Here is a 16919-nt window from a genome sequence, read left to right as displayed (position 1 = left end):
GTCTAATAACACAACACAGTACAGCCTAATTGCACAATATATTTAAGTCTACAGTCGCGTCTAAAGCCCTTTTGAAACTGCATTAGTTCTACCTGTGGAGATCTGAAATTTTGAGTGATTTTCAACGTGGTCTGTAATTGTAATCCAGTATGAATCTGCCATGTCCATTGTCTGATAAGTAATAATTTCAGAGTGAATTAACGTCTATAATTCACAAAGGTCTGGACTCGCTCAGTAATAGTAGTCCTATTTGAATAGACATCTCAATAATGTAATTACATAGAAAACTATGGCAGAATATTCAGGACTTTTTTAAAATTCAAAAGCAATTTTGAAAATGCTAATTAATATGTGCTTTTACAGTTGCATTTCCGGTGTGAGTGTGCATTGTCCTACCTTTAAAAAAAAACCCATGCATAGTGACGCTTGCCTTCCTCAGGGCATGAGCTGCTACATGTGGGCATTAAGTCTCAGATTAATAAAACTGAGATTAGTAACTCATCTTCAAATTGACTTATCAGTCTACTCCGTTAATTGCCACTAATTGAGTTTCTCTTTAGGGGTAGTCCAGCAAGCATGTTTGCTGCATGCCGCGCACTGATTTTAAAATAGTTAATAAACAAGCATTGATGGTGTGTCATTTAAATTGGTATGATTTTTATTTAGTGGCTAAGTATTCTAACACTGTTCTCCTAAAAATGTGAAAAGTAACTCTTTTCTGAATACAGGAACTTGATTTCTGTATTCTGAATACATGTTCCCAATACTTGTATTCCACTACATCCCAACCCTGAGTATATATACAGTATATATACGGTACAGTACAGTCTAATAGTACACTACATTATAGTCTAATAGTACAGCACAGTCTAGCACAGTATGGTATAGTCTAGTAGTATAGTATGGTCAAGTACAGTACAGTAATCTAATAGTATAGTACAGTGTAGTCTAATAGTACCATATAATCTAATAATACAGTACAGTATAGTCTAATAGTATCATACATTCTAGCACAGTATAGTATAATGTAATAGTATGGTATAGTCTAGCACAGTACAGTACAGTCTAGTAGTATAGTATGGTCTAGAACAGTACAGTATAGTCTAATAGTACAATATGGTCTAAAAGTACAGTACAGTATAGTCAAAGAGTAAAGTACAATCTAATAGTACAGTATAATGTAATAGCAACCCTGCTGGAAAAAAAACAAACAAAAAAAAACCCAAAAACAATAGAGACCAGCAAGGATTTAATGCTGGTCTAAGCTGGTCTATGATGTTTTACATTGTTCTAGTGCTGGTCTGGTTCTGGTTTAGTTGGTCAGCCCAGCATGGTCATGCTTGCTGACCGGCATACCAGCATCCAGAACACAACATATGCTAGTTTTGCTGGTGACCAGCCATGCTGATCTATGCAGTTTTTTTTTCTAGCAGGGAAAGTACAGTATAGTCCAATAGCACAGTACATTCTAACAGCACAGTCTAGCATATTATAGTGTAATAGCACAGTATAACACAGCACATTATAGTTCAATTGCACAGTGCACTGTAGTATAATAGCACAGCACACAGTGTAATGTCATAGTACAGTAGGGATTGTAGGAGCCAAACCATAAAGACCATCTTTTGCATTGTGTGTAAATATAAATAGTTAATTAACTTTTTATGAAGAAGTGCATATTTGTATATACTGCTGCTTAATGTAGTATTAAGATGCTAGAAGTGATATTTGTACTGATTATGTAGATACAAATGTCTTCAGGCACCATTTGTTTATGTGCAGAAAATAGGTGCACTGTCGCTTTAGGAGCTAAGCTGCTACGGTGCTGGGAGGACATGTTTTAGGCTGTGGGGAGTGAGCTGCAGAGGTTACTGGTAGCAACACAGTTTTCTTACCGTGTTTAGCGTTACGGTTTGTGTTGCATCTTATATTTGGAACAACCTAACCATGGTTTGAAAGTTTTGTTTTAATTTTATTTCATCACGTGTACAGTCTGGAATAAACAACCGTTTTTGTTCATTCGTACACGGAGCCCTGTGGAAGTTTCCTTTTCTTCTCTGAACAACGCAGACACGAGTAAAGAAGTTGCTTCAGCTCACACAGGCATGGTCTCTCTCTCTCTCTCTCTCTCTCTCTCTCTCTCTCTCTCTCTCTCTCTCTCTCTCTCTCTCTCTCTCTCTCTCTCTCTCTCTCTCTCACACACACACACACACACACACACACACACATCTCAGCAGGTAGTTGACGGTGTTTCCTTTCTCATGAATTACGACTGATGTCGGCGACCTCGTAAAGTGGCAGGAAAACAGCGGAATCAGTTTTTTCTTCAGTGCAGGTATTTCACATAGTCTGTATTTCATACTTTCAATCGTGTTTGTCTTGGTAACATCAGCGGCTCAGTATTGGTGTGAAGTGACGGTAAGGCTACAAATAGCCTACATGTTGACCATACGCTGGATCCAAAAGTTTCTTTTGAAGCCCAGAGTTTAATATTCGACCTTCGCTTGACGTTCAGGATTCCGTTCGTTCTCACGTATAATGTTAACTAGAGTTACAGTTTAACTGTACAGTGTGGGTAAATGACAAAAACAGAAGATACTACAGTCAGTACTTCTGAAGTGCAGACCAAGGTATGGCTATCGTGTTAGGGGTCATCTCGAAATTACCGGACAAAAGAGAAACGCTCACAAATCAATTACAGTGTAAAACTCTGTTTGTGACACGTTATCATCACAAGAAACCAACCCAAACCTCCATAAACTATTCTGTCTGCTCTGCCACATTATATAGGTTATTTTATCAATATCAGTTTCCGTTATTTTTTTACAGTTAGAAAGCAAAACTTTATCTAAGTCTCTGACCAGTTCATCTAATGATTTCAGACCAACATGTATTTTTGTAAACTTTTTTTTGTGAATTGTTCATTTTTCATAGCCAGATAAATCTCTTTCAGTATATGATCATATCAAACCATGCTCGAAACAGTTTACACAGAAATACACAGATAAATTTCCCTTACACAAGACTGGTAGAAAACATAGCATCATCGCATTAATTAAATAATGCACACCTTTAAATTATATAAAAAGGCATTTAAATGTGATTTACCTCAGTGGCAGAATAATAGACTAATGTATGCTATTAATGTAATTCCAGAGACCCACATGTCTAAATGACTTCGAGCAGGATACAGAAGCTGAGCGTGGACAGACAGCAGGGCTGGAAGGGCTATGGACACCAAGCCTTTGTGTCCTGTCTGACCGGCCTCTATAGCTGTCAATGGAAACACCACCAGCATACTGGAAGCCAGTTTGGTCATTTCTGCTGCAGTAAGGTCAGTGTGAGGGTTTCAGATGCACACAGAAAAAAGTAAATTGTAGGTAGTATTTCATGTTCATTCATAATATTTTTTCATGATTGATTTAATTCTTAAAAACACTGTTAGCACACATGTTTCAGTTGCACATGGAAAAAGGACAATCCATACAGTCATAAGTAAAATTTTGATGACCCCTGGTCTAATTATGTTTTGTTGATTTAAAGTTAATACATCCTTTACAGAGAACAAACTTCTGCACATTTTAATGCACAATTACTGTTTATTTGCTGAATTTAACACACAGATAATTAACCTGTTTTATTATTAACACATAATAAGTAACCTGTGCTAAATTTATGGCACATTTCATATTTTATGTTTTACTTTTTTTCCAATATGTTACACTCAAATAAGTAGAAATTGTGCGCAATGCAGAAAATGGCACATTTAAGTTTGTTCCCTGCAGAGGTGTGTTAACTTAATTCCTTTTAGAAAATTTGACAAAACCAGGGGTTTTCAAACTTCTGCAAAGGACAGGATCATAAGGTTTGCTTTGTTATGAACACCACATGCGTTATTGTTAGGCTTGCAAGACTACTGAGAAACAGCACTATATTGGGATTAAATATTGATTTTACTTCTTTAATCTTGCAGCTGGAGTGTGGCAGTTTTGCTGTGATCATTGTGACATTTTGTCTCAGCCTGGTTTTCCTCTACTTCTGGACTGAAGCACAGAATGACTACAATGACTTTGACTGGTTGGTGTAAATACCTAATGTTGCCTGGTAGGATATAAACCATCTTAAAATATAGAGAAAAAAAGTAAAAAACCAAGGCACTCCTCATTAAATATAAGACTTTGTTATAACATGGCTATGGACAAAAAATCTTGTAACATGTTTCCGCTTGTGCTGTCATCAGGTAGAGTCAGAGTCGGTCTAAAAATATGTCTAACTTTTAAAAGCATTTTAAGAGTAAAATTATTTTAAGAGTAGAGTAATGTGATATGTATTGCCTTAGACTGCATGCCCTTTAGAGCACTGTTTGTGCATTTTTCTTCCCCTTCTCTAAGTCACCCTACAGCTGATAAGATAATCTGGTGAATTATATCAGTTAGAATGCCTGCATGCAGGCACCTGACTCCCCAGCACTGAGATAGAAAAACACTGCTGTAGATGATCTATGTGGCCTGAAGTGGGATTATATTTCCCAGATGAATTTCAAAAAGAGTGACTTTCAGTGGAGCGTTCTAGTTTAAAGGGCCCATATTATACAGTGTAGGCTAAAAGTACAGTACAGTGTAATGGCACAATACAGTCTAATAGTTCAGAACAGACTAATAGTATAGGATGATAATACAGAAAGTCTAATAGCACAGTATAGTCTATAATGTACAGTATAGCCTATAATGTACAGTATAATCTAATAGCAATGTACAGTACAATCTAATAGTACAGTACAGTCTAGAAAAGAGTGCAGACTAATAGCACAGTACAGTCTAACAGCACAGTCTAATAGTAAATTCTAATAGTACAATGCAGTCTAAAAGTTCAGTGCTGACTAACAGCACAGTACAGTACAGCCTAATAACATGATACGGTCTAATTGTACAGTTTAATAGTATAGTACAGTCTAATAATACAGTATAGTCTGATAGCAAAGTACAGTACAGTTTAGCAGTTTAGTACAGACTAATAGCACAGTACAGTTTAATAGTACAGTCTAATAGCACAGTACAGTTTAATAGTACAGTCTAATAGCACAGTACAGTTTAATAGTTCAGTACAGACTTACAGTACACTCTAATAGTATAGCATAGAACAGTCTAATAAGATAAGATAAGATAAGATAATCCTTTATTAGTCCCACAACAGGGAAATTCTCAGTAACAAAGGGATAGCAAGGCACTCAAGAAAAAGAAAACAAGTAACAAGAATAGAATTAATAAGTAAGTAATTAACTTTGTTAATTACTTAACAAGGTTTTTACAGTTTGTTACTTGTTACTATATAGACAATATATATAATACTAAAAGAAAAATATAAGATAAAAATATAAACTCTATCCTTCAAAAAAAAAACAATATAAAGAATTATGAATAAATAAAAGCTAAGATATTTACACTGTAAGCATATAGCACTATATAGTGTAGTTTAATAGCAAATGCCCTGAATTTTCCTTCCTTGTTTTTGTAATGTAAAAGTATTTGATGATGAGTTTGATGTAGAATGTAAACATTGTTAAAGTTTCAAAACTTTAATGAAGCACTGCACTACACTGCAGAAACAGCTTGTTCAGAATTAATTGTTTTTGTAATGACAAAATCAATGCATTTTTATACAGTATATCTGCCTGTTCAGCCTAAAGCAGTTTAGCACTACTCATTCACACAAAAAGGAGTGAAGTTATAAGTAATTTCAGTCATGACTGCTTTTTGACTTATTTTACATGTATCAGTCTTAAAAGCATAATAACCAAAAATAAATATTTTGTTTAATTCTAAAAGATCGTTTTGAAATTGGTTATGTAAAAATTAATTATGGCTGCAAAAGAAAAAAAAGGTTCTTGATAGTACATGCAGGCTTGGTCTCCACTGCCAGTCCACAGCAGGGTTTGTCTGGATACTGTGTAAGGATTACTGGTAAAGCTCAAGTTTACCACCACACATCCATTTAATGTTCTTTTACAATGGATTTTTTTCTGATTTTTTCTAGGTTTAACTTTGGCAACTTGGGCTTTTGGTTCCCGTGGTCCATGGTGTTGTTAGTCACTGCTGCAGTGTTCTTTACCTACATTGCTTTTCTGCTGGTACAGATGAATTCTAGTTTTTTTGCAAAAGTCATCTTTCCTAGCTATGAAAACTCTATGTTAGCCCCTTAACCTTCACTGCTCTGGTGACAGCTCTAAACTTCTGGTCATCTCTCCAATAACCTAATGTTAAATCTGTTAATTAGCATGTAGTTCTGAATACTAAGCTCCAGGTGCAGACATAAAAAGATTACAGGGTTAAGAAGGTTTGCTTTGGTCTGAATCAGTTGCACCGCTCTTTCTGTTTATCGTAGAAAGAAAAGTATTTTTGAAAGACATATTATAAAATATAGGAAGATAATATTCTCATACACTTTTCAAGAACCTCTCTGTTGTGCAAATAAGGGTGTTTATTTGCAGTTGCTGTCAGTGTGCCTCCTCTCAGAAGGACAAAGACTGTATTTACACTGGGGTCACAAGGTAATCCTTCATTTTTTACACATATACACATTTTTTTAAAAAACATAATTTTGTTAGTTTTCAACTTTATAGCTTATTGCAAACATCTTTGTTTTAGATTGGAATATTAGTGACTTTGATATTCTCCATTGCGGCTACAGCAGTGCTGTCAGACTTGTGGAATGAAAAGTGGGAAACTGTACTTCTTTCTTTTCAGGTAGAAACACACAATAATAATTATTTTCACATATACACGTTTTGTTTGTGTGTGTAGAAATTCAGTATTTATAAAAAATGATACTGAAAGTCCTGCAATCTGTCTCTTTTTTAGATGACAGCACCATATTTGCAGGTGGGAGGAGTGCTGTTAATGATATTTTTATCTTGGCCGTTAGCTTCACATTTGTTTTGTCTGAGACAGAGAGGCAAGTCTGCTTTACATTTCTTCTGTCTGAATAGAAGAGGCAGTGTTTTCTAACCCTTTGTCATGCTTTACTTTAGTAGAGTTTCCTACTATACAAAATGCAACCCAACCCAACCCAAAGGCTGTTTATCAATGTGTTTCCATGCTTTTCCCAAAACATGTGTCCCTTGTCAACCTCGACTCCCCACGTGTAAGTGTGTCACCCCTACGTTACGCAAATGGCCACTCGCGGTACAAGGCGAGGAGAGGACGGCAGGGAGCAGATTACTTAATCAGAATGCTTTTGCCACATTGCCTATATTGGCAATGCTCCCGGACAGTTATTTCCAGTCAAATAACACCAGGCTCCTTTCTCTTTGAATGGGAAGAAACTTTTGAAACTAACAGCCACATGAACCTTAAAAACACGTTTGAAATGTTAACAGTTAAAAATTAAAATCACAGTTTAAATACAGTTAAAATCACTGACCAATACTGCATTAATAGTTTGTAGTGTTTAGCTCAAGTAATGCAAAAAACAGCATTTTTTTGTTTTTTAAGCTAGTTTTGGCTGTTGCACATGCACATCTCTAAAACAAGGGAGGGCTGTACCTGCTCTCGGCTTTGCCAGCAAGCTGATTGGCTCTTTTTATTGAGGGGTGGGAGTTTCTTTATAAACAGATTCCATGTTAATGGTTATAAGCTTTCTCATTCATTTTTTAAATAGTGGATTGTCTCCTTCTCCTTTATAATGTCTCTGCCTTTGGCTAGATTAACCTCAGTGAGCTATACAGTTAGCTAGTCAAGCAAACTTTGAAATGCAAAACTTTTTTTTTTTAGTTTGAACATAACATGCTTGCTTTGTCTGGCTGTAAACTTTGTTCTTAAACTTTAGTACCTTGGTGCTAGCTGTGTGTCCATTTCATGCCAACTAGCAGGCTAGCAGAGCAAAATAGTGAAGTTGTGTCAGCAATCATGTGTAACAGAGGGAGTTTGCTACCTTAAACCCACTGTGAACAAAGCAAAGTCTGAGGGCTCATATAATAAACACTGCTTGAACCAAAAAGTAATCGAACAGCCCTTAAGATGGCGTCGGGAATTCCCCCAAGGAAAGCATGTTAAAGCTGGTATTGAAACAAATGGCTTGCTGTTGCAAACTTAAATGCTGCTAAATCACATACTGACGTAGTCATTTTTTTAGTATGAAGATTTTACATTGCATTCAGTTGCCTGTATATGTGTGTTTATTTCAGTGAGGCGAATGGTCATTATTGCGCTGTGTGGGGCAGTTCTCATATCTCTGTATCTGGTGCCGCTGGGCATGTATTCTCCCTGCATTAAGGAGAGAAACAGTCTGGGTCCAGCTCCAGCACTAATTGGCCACAGGGGAGCACCAATGGTAGGTTGGATTACAAACTATATTCTGAATAGTATACACTGAGTTGCCAGTTTATTAGGTACACCTACATTGTACAATCTAAGTTCACTTTGTAAGTTTACAGTTACAGGCTGAAGCCCATCTGCACAGTTTATCATCCACCCACTACCCCATCCATCAATGGAAATGGACCACCATAGGACCATCACTGAATAGATATTCGGCACAGGAGTGTTTCTGACACTAGCCATGACGCTGATGTGTATAAAAACCTAACACTGCATTGTCTAAAACACATACCAGCACAACATATACCACTACCATGTAAAAGGACACTGCTGTGCTGAGAATGGTCCACTACCCAAATGATATAGTAGTGCTATGGTCATCCTTTTCAATTTATAGACAGTGTAGAGTGTGGCTGACAAATTGTACAACAGATGGGCTACAGTTTACACACTAATTGTGTGTCTACAAGGTGCAACTATATGGGAAGTGTGTCTGATAATAAGTCATTATAAAGAACATAAAGGAAATTTGACCTAGATCATTTTTTGCTTCAGGAATGACTCCTGGGGTTATATCAGCTTTAACTGGGTCTTTAGCATGTATCCATTTGTTGTGATAAGATTAACATAAGGTTAACATAGATCATAATTATGTCAGAATGTTTATTTTATGCTCATTTTTTCTGTGATGCACCTTGTAGTTCACATTTAAGATGGCTCTAGCACTGGCTCTCAGTGCAGAGTAATGGCAGGGTAATGTGCCTATCAAGGTGTTTCATGTGTGGCTGCTGAATCACAGCTTGCTCCAGAGAACACCTACATGTCCTTCGAGAAGGTTGTTGCTGCTGGAGGGGATGGACTGGAGACTGATGTCACCATCAGGTCAGTGCTTTCACACCTAATCTCATAAAAAGCAACACCTGCTGCCTCTTAGAATACATTCATGTAGTTAATACAACAGTTATTTCTGGTCAAGAATCCTATTGACTGAAATTTAATTTACAGCCCTTTGCAAATACTCATATCAAGAAATAGTGTAATCATAAAGAGGTGTCCAAAAGTAGTGTTAAGCAGTTTTCCCAAGTAGCCAAAATACTAGCACTACCACCTGAGAAGAAATTTGAACCCCAGTCTCCAGTGTACAACACTGTAACGTGCTATCTAGTTGTTATGAACATCTGAGTTTTACCTCAGTTTAAGAGCTCCACTGATCCTGACATAATACCTCTTCTTTTACATTAACAAAAACCTGGTTTATGATGTTATTAACACCCCTTTCTGCTAATATTATATTTGAATGTTGTTCCAAATATCCTCATTATGATGTTATTAGTAGTTATTATTAGTGGGATTTCCAAAAATGTGGTGACGCATGCATTCATGACAGGTCAGAGTTACCAAAGGTCTCCATAGGTGGCCAATACTACACCAGAGGGGGCACCCAAGTCTGATGAAGCTTGTGAACCCAGAGCTGACCTACAAGCTCTATTCCTGAGACAAGGCCGAGCCTCATCTAGCTGAGTGTCCCTATAAAAGACAATTATTATACACGCAGAAAAGAGGGCACTTATATAGTCTGAGGGCATAAGGGCAGACGTTCAAGCCCATCTTGTGCACATGCCAAGCCTGCAGCCTTACTACAGCCATGATATTATTTGTAATAGTACACTCCCTCTCATATTCTACTGCTTTATAATATCTCACCACATATGTGAAGATATTTGTATATATCTTTATGACACACAGCTATGATGGCATGCCCTTCCTGATGCATGACAAGAGCCTGCGTAGGACAACAAATGTTGAGGACATATTCCCTAACCGAACACGCAGCCCAGCTGCCATGTTTACCTGGAATGAGCTACAGCAGCTCAATGCTGGAGCCTGGTTCTTCTCGGTGAGACCAACAGAAGTGCACTTTAACTCCCTTGGCCTAGAGCATGTCATGGTGAATGAAAGCTATTTCTGACATGATCTGTTTAGGAATTGCCAGATACCATTCATTGTTGCATAGTTGTGATTTTACTTCCTTTTTGAAATTAAAGAAAACATGACACATAGAAAACTTCCTCCCATAAAGCCTTTAGGAAGTGGTTTATGCACTCTTTTGGATTTCCTCCTTTGTTCCACAGCAAAACCCCTTCAAGACAGCCTCCTCCCTAAGCCCAGAAGATCGCACTCAGGCTCAGAATCAGTCTGTGTGTACTCTAAGAGCAGTCCTGGAGCTGGCTGCCCAGTATGGAAAACTTGTAATCTTTGACTTGTACAGGCCGCCACGTGGTCATCCTTACAGAGACATGTGGATCTCACGCACTCTAGAAGTCATTCAGAGTGAGTCGTCCATTCATTCTAGCCAGGTATGAATCTATAGTTTCCTGTTTTGCCACCTTGTAAAGCAGGGGTCTAAGTTCAGTCCTGGAGACCTGGAATCCAGCACCTGTATTCAATATACCTCATCACTTAATAAGCAGGTTTTGGTAGGTGTGCTTGTGCAAGTATTGTTACCAACAGTGCTGGACTCTGGCCTACCAGCACCGGATTTTGAGACCACTGTGGTAAAGGTTGCATTGCTCCATTCTTTCTGTTAGCACATGAAAAAACAAACATCACCACAGTATGCATGCCAATATAAACCGTAAGAGAAAGAAAAAAAAGACAAAAAAAAAGATCAGCATGGAATTATTGTTCCCATCCAAAACCCTCACTTGCCCTCTCTGCAAATGCCACCGAGTTGAAGTTGAAACAAATAATTATACTATAAAGATTCACTACACTCTCTACTGACATAAGAAAGGCCTACAGATCTTTTCAAATTCCCAAAATGTATACTTCAAGCGTGCCGTCTCTGCAAAAGAAGTAAATTTGTTTTGTAAACAGCTCCCACACTGATGGTTCTTAAGAATTTCCCCAAAATTGAAAGCACATTAAGGATAATTTGTATTATTTGACCTATATGAAAACCTTTTTATATAGAACAAGAACACTGTTTAAACATGCAGTCACAAACTACATTATAGAATAATTAGTTAAATACACTTAAGTGGACCTGGATCTATAAATCCACTTCATCATTTAGTGTATTTGTGTCAATGCTTAAATGGTGCGCTCTGTTGAATTGTGTTGGCGCAGGTGTTGTGGCTGCCTCCGGAGCTGAGGGAGTTAGTGCAAGAGACAGACCCCGAGCTGCAGCAGACCTCAGGCAGCCTGGCCCCAGTGGAGGAGCTGCAACACAACCACATTGTCAGACTCAACCTACACTACAGTTCCATGTCTGAGGCTGAAATAAGGTGTGAGGATGCATATTGTATCTGCAGCAGTGCAGTGTTTGTAAAGTAACTGTAACTGATTGCACTCTTAAACTAGAAGTTTGGGAAAAAAAATCAGGTGTACACGATATTCCCCTTCCTCAAAATGTAGTCAATCAGCCAAGACATGTTTGGTGATTTGCACTGGAGCTATGAGGCTTATTTAGATAACAAGAAATTGAGGCCTCCTATTAAAAGTGTGCGAAACCAAAACTGGATTTCAGTCAGGACCACTATGTCAGAGAAAATATTTTGTTTGCGTTTGCAGTAAGTTATATTTGGCAGTATGGCTCTGTTCTGGGACCTCCCTGCCCTTCCATGTGCATACATGGAAAGCCTAAGGTGGGGAGAGCAGCAGAAAGACCCCAAATGCAACAATGAACAAGTCTGACACATCATGAGGGATGAGTTGGGGTGCGGGCAGGTTGCAAAGTGGCTTGCAGAGGAGTGGCAAGAATGGGCAGGCTAAAGAAGGTTAAATAAGCACCCTGATGATTTTAGCCAATCGTATGCATAGCAGACGATCAACTGAGCCGTCACTTGATTGAGATTGTGATCGTGATTTGAGACTGGGGTCTGAGCATGACTTCGTGGCTTGCCTGAACGAACGCTATGCTCAATATGTTGCTAAGTTATATGCTGTTATATGGTTTCTGACATACTGTATCTATGAAAATGGACAAAAGCACAGACAATATTCAGACTTTACAGCCGTTTTTAGCTATGCTTTTGTCTGTTTTTTATAGATTATAGTATGTTAAACAGTATTAGAAAGTCCATATGCAAGTCTGTTTGAGATTACTCACAACTTGATACATTTTGAAGCAAGTATGTGTTGACTTAGTCATGTAGTTTGTATGGTGCCTTTTCAGGGGGCATACATTATCATTTTCTGTTAGATACATTAGCCTCGTAGCTCCAGTGCAAGAGGCAAGCTTCACCAATCTCTTGGCTGATGAACCACTTTGGGAAGTGGAAATTGAGTACATTTTCTTTTTTGGCAAACTATTACTTTAAGGTCTTTCAGGTGAAAATGTAGCTAGCAAAAGCCAACCTTGATTGCTGCTTTTTTGTTCTAATGGAAAATGCCTGCTGTGACAACCTGTGACCACTGGCAGCTTCACATGACATAAACAAATGGTAAATGATGAATGGTAATTTTCTTTTCCTTCTGCAAAAGGTGGTTTATTTCTGTGAGTGTCTATTTGTGGTTTTCTGTTTCAGTAAGTACTCTGCTGTAAACATCAGCACAAATCTGTATGTGGTCAGTGAGCCCTGGCTGTTCTCTCTGGCCTGGTGTGCGGGTGTCCACTCTGTCACTACTAATGCTGTTCACATCCTCAAGAGCCTTCGCCGCCCCCTCTTCTTTATGGTAAGGCAAACGTCAGCTCACATTTCTCTCCATCCAACAGACTCAGTCCCACACCTTCTTTAGCTTTCTGTCTTTCGCCTCCAGACACCTCAGGAATACAGCGCAATGTGGGTCCTAACTGACATGGTGTCACTGATCGTCATACTTGCTGTCTTTATATTCCACTGGTGAGTGAGATAAGAGCTTTTAGGTTTATTTACACTCAGCTACAAGGTAGCTTTGTGCCCTATGTTTGTGCCCTAAGGCCTTCTTCTTATACACCATTAAAAAATAAAGGTGTCAAAAAGCAGTGCCATAGAAGATTGACTTTTGGTTCCCTCAGTAACCTTTCAGGGCATGAACTGTGTTTAGAAATTAGATGTGTGAGTGTGAAGAACTTTTTAAAAGTTAAAAGAACCTCCACATAATGTTAAAATTCTGCAGCAATTTAAGGTTTTTCCTAGAAACATATGACCCTAGCCAAGAACCATTTAGCAACCCCCTTTTTTCAGAGTGTACAGTACTGTGCGAAAGAGCACCTTTCATTTATTTAATTTACAGTAGTACAAGTTATTGGACTGACCACTCAAGAGTCCAGACCACATTATTGAATGTGTTTGAGATCATTTGGATTGTGAGAAGCAAAAAATGCAACCAACTTCTAAGACCGAACGTTGAAGGTGTTGAAAAATATCCCTGCAGATGAAATGAAAGCAGGTCTGCCAAAAGAATAGAAGCTGTAAAAAAGGCAAAAGGTGGACACACTAAATACTGAAATTGATTTTATATTTAGTTGTTGAGGCTTCTGTGTAATTTTCAGTTAAATAGTTAAATATAGTTCCTACATTTTTTCTGATGCTGAAAAATACTAGTTTCTGATTTTTGCACAGTACAGTATATTTATGGAATTCTATTCTATTTCAGAGACTTTCAGAGACATACATGTTATAAATAACTAATAGTTTAAGTACCTGTAAATATTTATCAACCTTTATTTATAGAGGCAAAATTCTCCTGCAGTTCCTGACTTACTTCTTTGGAAAGCTAGGGTGAAATTATTCAATATTTATCTGTAGAATCATGTTGCTGATCTTTATCATGACTTACTGCAGGTGGAAGGAGCACAGAGTGACTCTTTGCTCAGGCAGAAACACGATACATGACAACGGACGCTCCCCTGAGTTCAGGACAGGTCAGAGGGATATCTTTCTCTGTCTAAATAATCTTTTACAATCTTACCTGCCTTTCATGCAAAGTGAATGGGAAATGAACAGTTTGAGACCACCATCATTTATCACCTCTTCTTTTGTTTTGGCAGGAATGAATGATGTGTGGTCCTTAACAATGCTGTAGGAGAGACCTTGCATCATTACCCAAGCAGTAACACTGAAGATAGCTCTGGGAAGTGTGTATCATATCTCTGAAGGCCGTTTCTCAGAGTACCGAGCAACTGTACAGAGCAGCCAAGCTCTAGAGTTGTTCTAGAGGTGAAGATCAATGTCGGTGGAGCTCAGATTTTAGTGTCCAAAGGCGGCTTTTGATGAGTGTGATTTCTAACAGAAGCAGTACTGTCCAAAAAGTGGTGCTGGTCCAAAAGTCTGAAGGACTTATGAAGAACAAGGAAAAGCTTTGACAATATTGCTGACAATTCCTGATAGAGTTACACTACTTTTTCTCCCAAATAATTGTTATTCTCAATTTCACATAATTTTAGAGGCACCAGCAGGGTTGGCTTCTCCTCATTCTCAAACACTGCACTAAAGCGGACGTTTCCTCTGTTAAACTAACTGTATTTTATATTTCACTATACAATTTCCTAGAAAATAAAGGTGTGCAATGTGAAACAGATTTATTGATTTGGACCTTCATTATGTGACCATGTAATGCAGAAATTGATTTTTCACAGTGCATCTATTTCTCTTATTCACCTGGCTTTACTTCAGGCTTAATTTACACAGTCCTCCCTTTGTAGTTCTGGAAGGGAAGAATGTTCTGTTTCCCCCAAACACAAAGAAATTCCATGGAATTCCAGTGTAAGTTATGGGCATTATTCAACAAATGTTGGAACTGCACCTCTGGAATGCAGGACACAGCCTAACATAGAGTAATTTAACAGCTTTTTTAATGTGTTTTAACAGATTCAAGTAGAATATGCTTTTGGTGTTCTTCTCACATTCCCAACACAACCAGCACATTTTCAGAGCAATCAGGCAGATATTTCCTGAGATTTATCTTGAAGACTGCTGGTGTAACAATTATCAACAGTAACTTTTTATAAAGTTTTCTTTTTCTCGATTACTGAGTTTGGTATACAAGTCACAGAATTTACACTTATATTATTTTAATCACCTTCTTAGTGCCTGTAACACAACCATTTAGTAGTGTATAAACAAGTCAAGGCTAAAGTACACACTTCAAGGGTTCTTTAGTAAACAAAATGGTTCTATGTAGAACCATGAACACTCATAGAACCGTTTGCATGATTAAATGGTTCTTTGCATTGTAAAATGGTTCTTCAGATTGATGGAGAATGTGTTGTATATGGTTCTATATAGAACCTTTTTGAAAAGGGTTCTATATAGCACTAAAAAGGGATCTTCTATTATTGCAAGCTTGACATTGTAACAATAGAACCCTTTTGGTGCTATATAGAACCCTTTTCAAAAAGATTCTGTATAGAACCATTTCACGATACAAAGAACCAGTGTTTCTTTGAGAGTTCATGGTTCTATATAAAACCACTTTCTTTACTAAATAATCTTTGAAGAACCATCATTTCTAAGTGTGTTCAGCCTCCACATGTACCTTCACCTCAAAGTTATAATATTAATATAATATTTTTAGTTGTATTGACCGTATACCCTGTCTTGATTCCAGGCGTTTTATTTCATCTTTTCTATTTTATTATGAAAACGAGCTATTTATTATATTATGAAAAGGTACAAATATGCTAATATACTGCACCTTAAGGACATTGTTGTACCTTTGAGGTTGCATTTACACTGTCTGTACTTTGGGGGGCAACAGTTTACCAAAACAGTACCTCTTTTCTGAAAATGTAGAGATGTGTAGGTCGCTTATATCGAATTTATTAAACTTGCTCGTGTTTTTAAAATGTATATAGCAAAAAAAAAAAAAAACTGAAAAAAACAAACAAAAAAACTCATAATACATTAGGCTGTGTCCCCCTCACCCCAAGTGCACATACTTTATTTACAAACTCAGAAGTGCAATGCAGTTGCACTGAATCATGTCTCCTCAATAAAGTCTATTGTACTTAACAATAATACACAGAATAAAGTCTCACGAACATTTTAGAGTTTTATTTCTCTTTATAAAACAGCAGCCTTCATCATTAGAAAACGACAATGGATCGTACAGCACAAACGTCCTCATTTGATACTACAACCAATAATCGTGCATTCTTAAAGTAAACTTAATAAATAAATCGAACAGAGTCTAACAGATTGGGCCCTGCACTAGCCTGATAAAATGACTTGCTCTTTCACAAATACTTCAGCATATAGCTACGTAATACTTGGTCCAACACTTATGTAGGAAAAGATTTACAGCCACTCTTGCAAGTACCTCTCTCTAGAAAGTAAGTCAATTTGAAATGTACTCTGATCACATATCTTATAAAGGTAACATTCATGGAAAAAGAAATCAAGTAGAACATCAGAGGTATGCAGCTTATAACAGTATAACAGTACACTGGCCTAGAGTCCTGAACGCAGCATCAAACCATGGTTTGGAAATCCTTATAGATTGAAATAGGATCGTATGACAAATCATCAGATCTTAAGATTTAGGAGCATGCTGATGAAATTACATCTTTGTCAGTCACATATGTATTAGAGTAAGTGTAAGTACTGCTCAAAGGCACTAATGACTGGGCCAAACTGTGCCTTACTTAAAACATCAGCAACTTGAGGTTTTAAAATCATG

At 37.5% G+C, this 16919-nt stretch overlaps 1 protein-coding gene across 4 annotated transcripts; it reads left to right on the top strand.

Annotated features, from left to right (window-relative positions):
- Nucleotides 1-1840: 1840 nt before the first annotated feature.
- On the top strand, nucleotides 1841-14928 carry gdpd4b (glycerophosphodiester phosphodiesterase domain containing 4b). Of its 4 annotated transcripts, none has more exons than XM_036588706.1 (16): nucleotides 1841-2103; nucleotides 3157-3334; nucleotides 3974-4077; nucleotides 6034-6127; nucleotides 6488-6547; nucleotides 6645-6743; nucleotides 6858-6951; nucleotides 8183-8328; nucleotides 9115-9197; nucleotides 10062-10263; nucleotides 10448-10672; nucleotides 11445-11602; nucleotides 12845-12992; nucleotides 13077-13159; nucleotides 14084-14163; nucleotides 14290-14928. In XM_036588706.1, exons 2-16 carry the CDS (start codon nucleotides 3173-3175, stop codon nucleotides 14322-14324), a joined length of 1773 nt encoding a protein of 590 aa, XP_036444599.1. In that variant the 5' UTR covers nucleotides 1841-2103; nucleotides 3157-3172; the 3' UTR covers nucleotides 14325-14928. The 4 variants fall into 4 exon arrangements, 3 of the variants coding, with proteins under 3 accessions (XP_036444599.1, XP_036444598.1, XP_036444600.1); XM_036588705.1 differs by lacking the exon at nucleotides 1841-2103 and adding an exon at nucleotides 2207-2335 and having other exon boundaries at nucleotides 14290-14927; XM_036588707.1 differs by lacking the exon at nucleotides 1841-2103 and adding an exon at nucleotides 2207-2335 and having other exon boundaries at nucleotides 10062-10212; nucleotides 14290-14925.
- Nucleotides 14929-16919: the final 1991 nt, after the last annotated feature.

The sequence above is a fragment of the Colossoma macropomum genome, unplaced genomic scaffold (assembly GCF_904425465.1).
Source record: "Colossoma macropomum unplaced genomic scaffold, Colossoma_macropomum, whole genome shotgun sequence".
Classification (NCBI taxonomy): Eukaryota; Metazoa; Chordata; class Actinopteri; order Characiformes; family Serrasalmidae; genus Colossoma; species Colossoma macropomum.
The sequence above is the reverse complement of the archived record's forward strand: the minus strand, read 5'-3'. Positions and strand labels throughout refer to the sequence as shown.

Bases quoted from the DNA above. Each gene is read 5' to 3' on its own strand.
- gdpd4b (XM_036588706.1), top strand. From the start codon at position 3,173: ATGACTTCGAGCAGGATACAGAAGCTGAGCGTGGACAGACAGCAGGGC. The intron at 6,744-6,857 runs GTAGAAACACAC...TCTCTTTTTTAG, and splicing joins CTGTACTTCTTTCTTTTCAG to ATGACAGCACCATATTTGCA. The intron at 12,993-13,076 runs GTAAGGCAAACG...TTTCGCCTCCAG, and splicing joins GCCGCCCCCTCTTCTTTATG to ACACCTCAGGAATACAGCGC.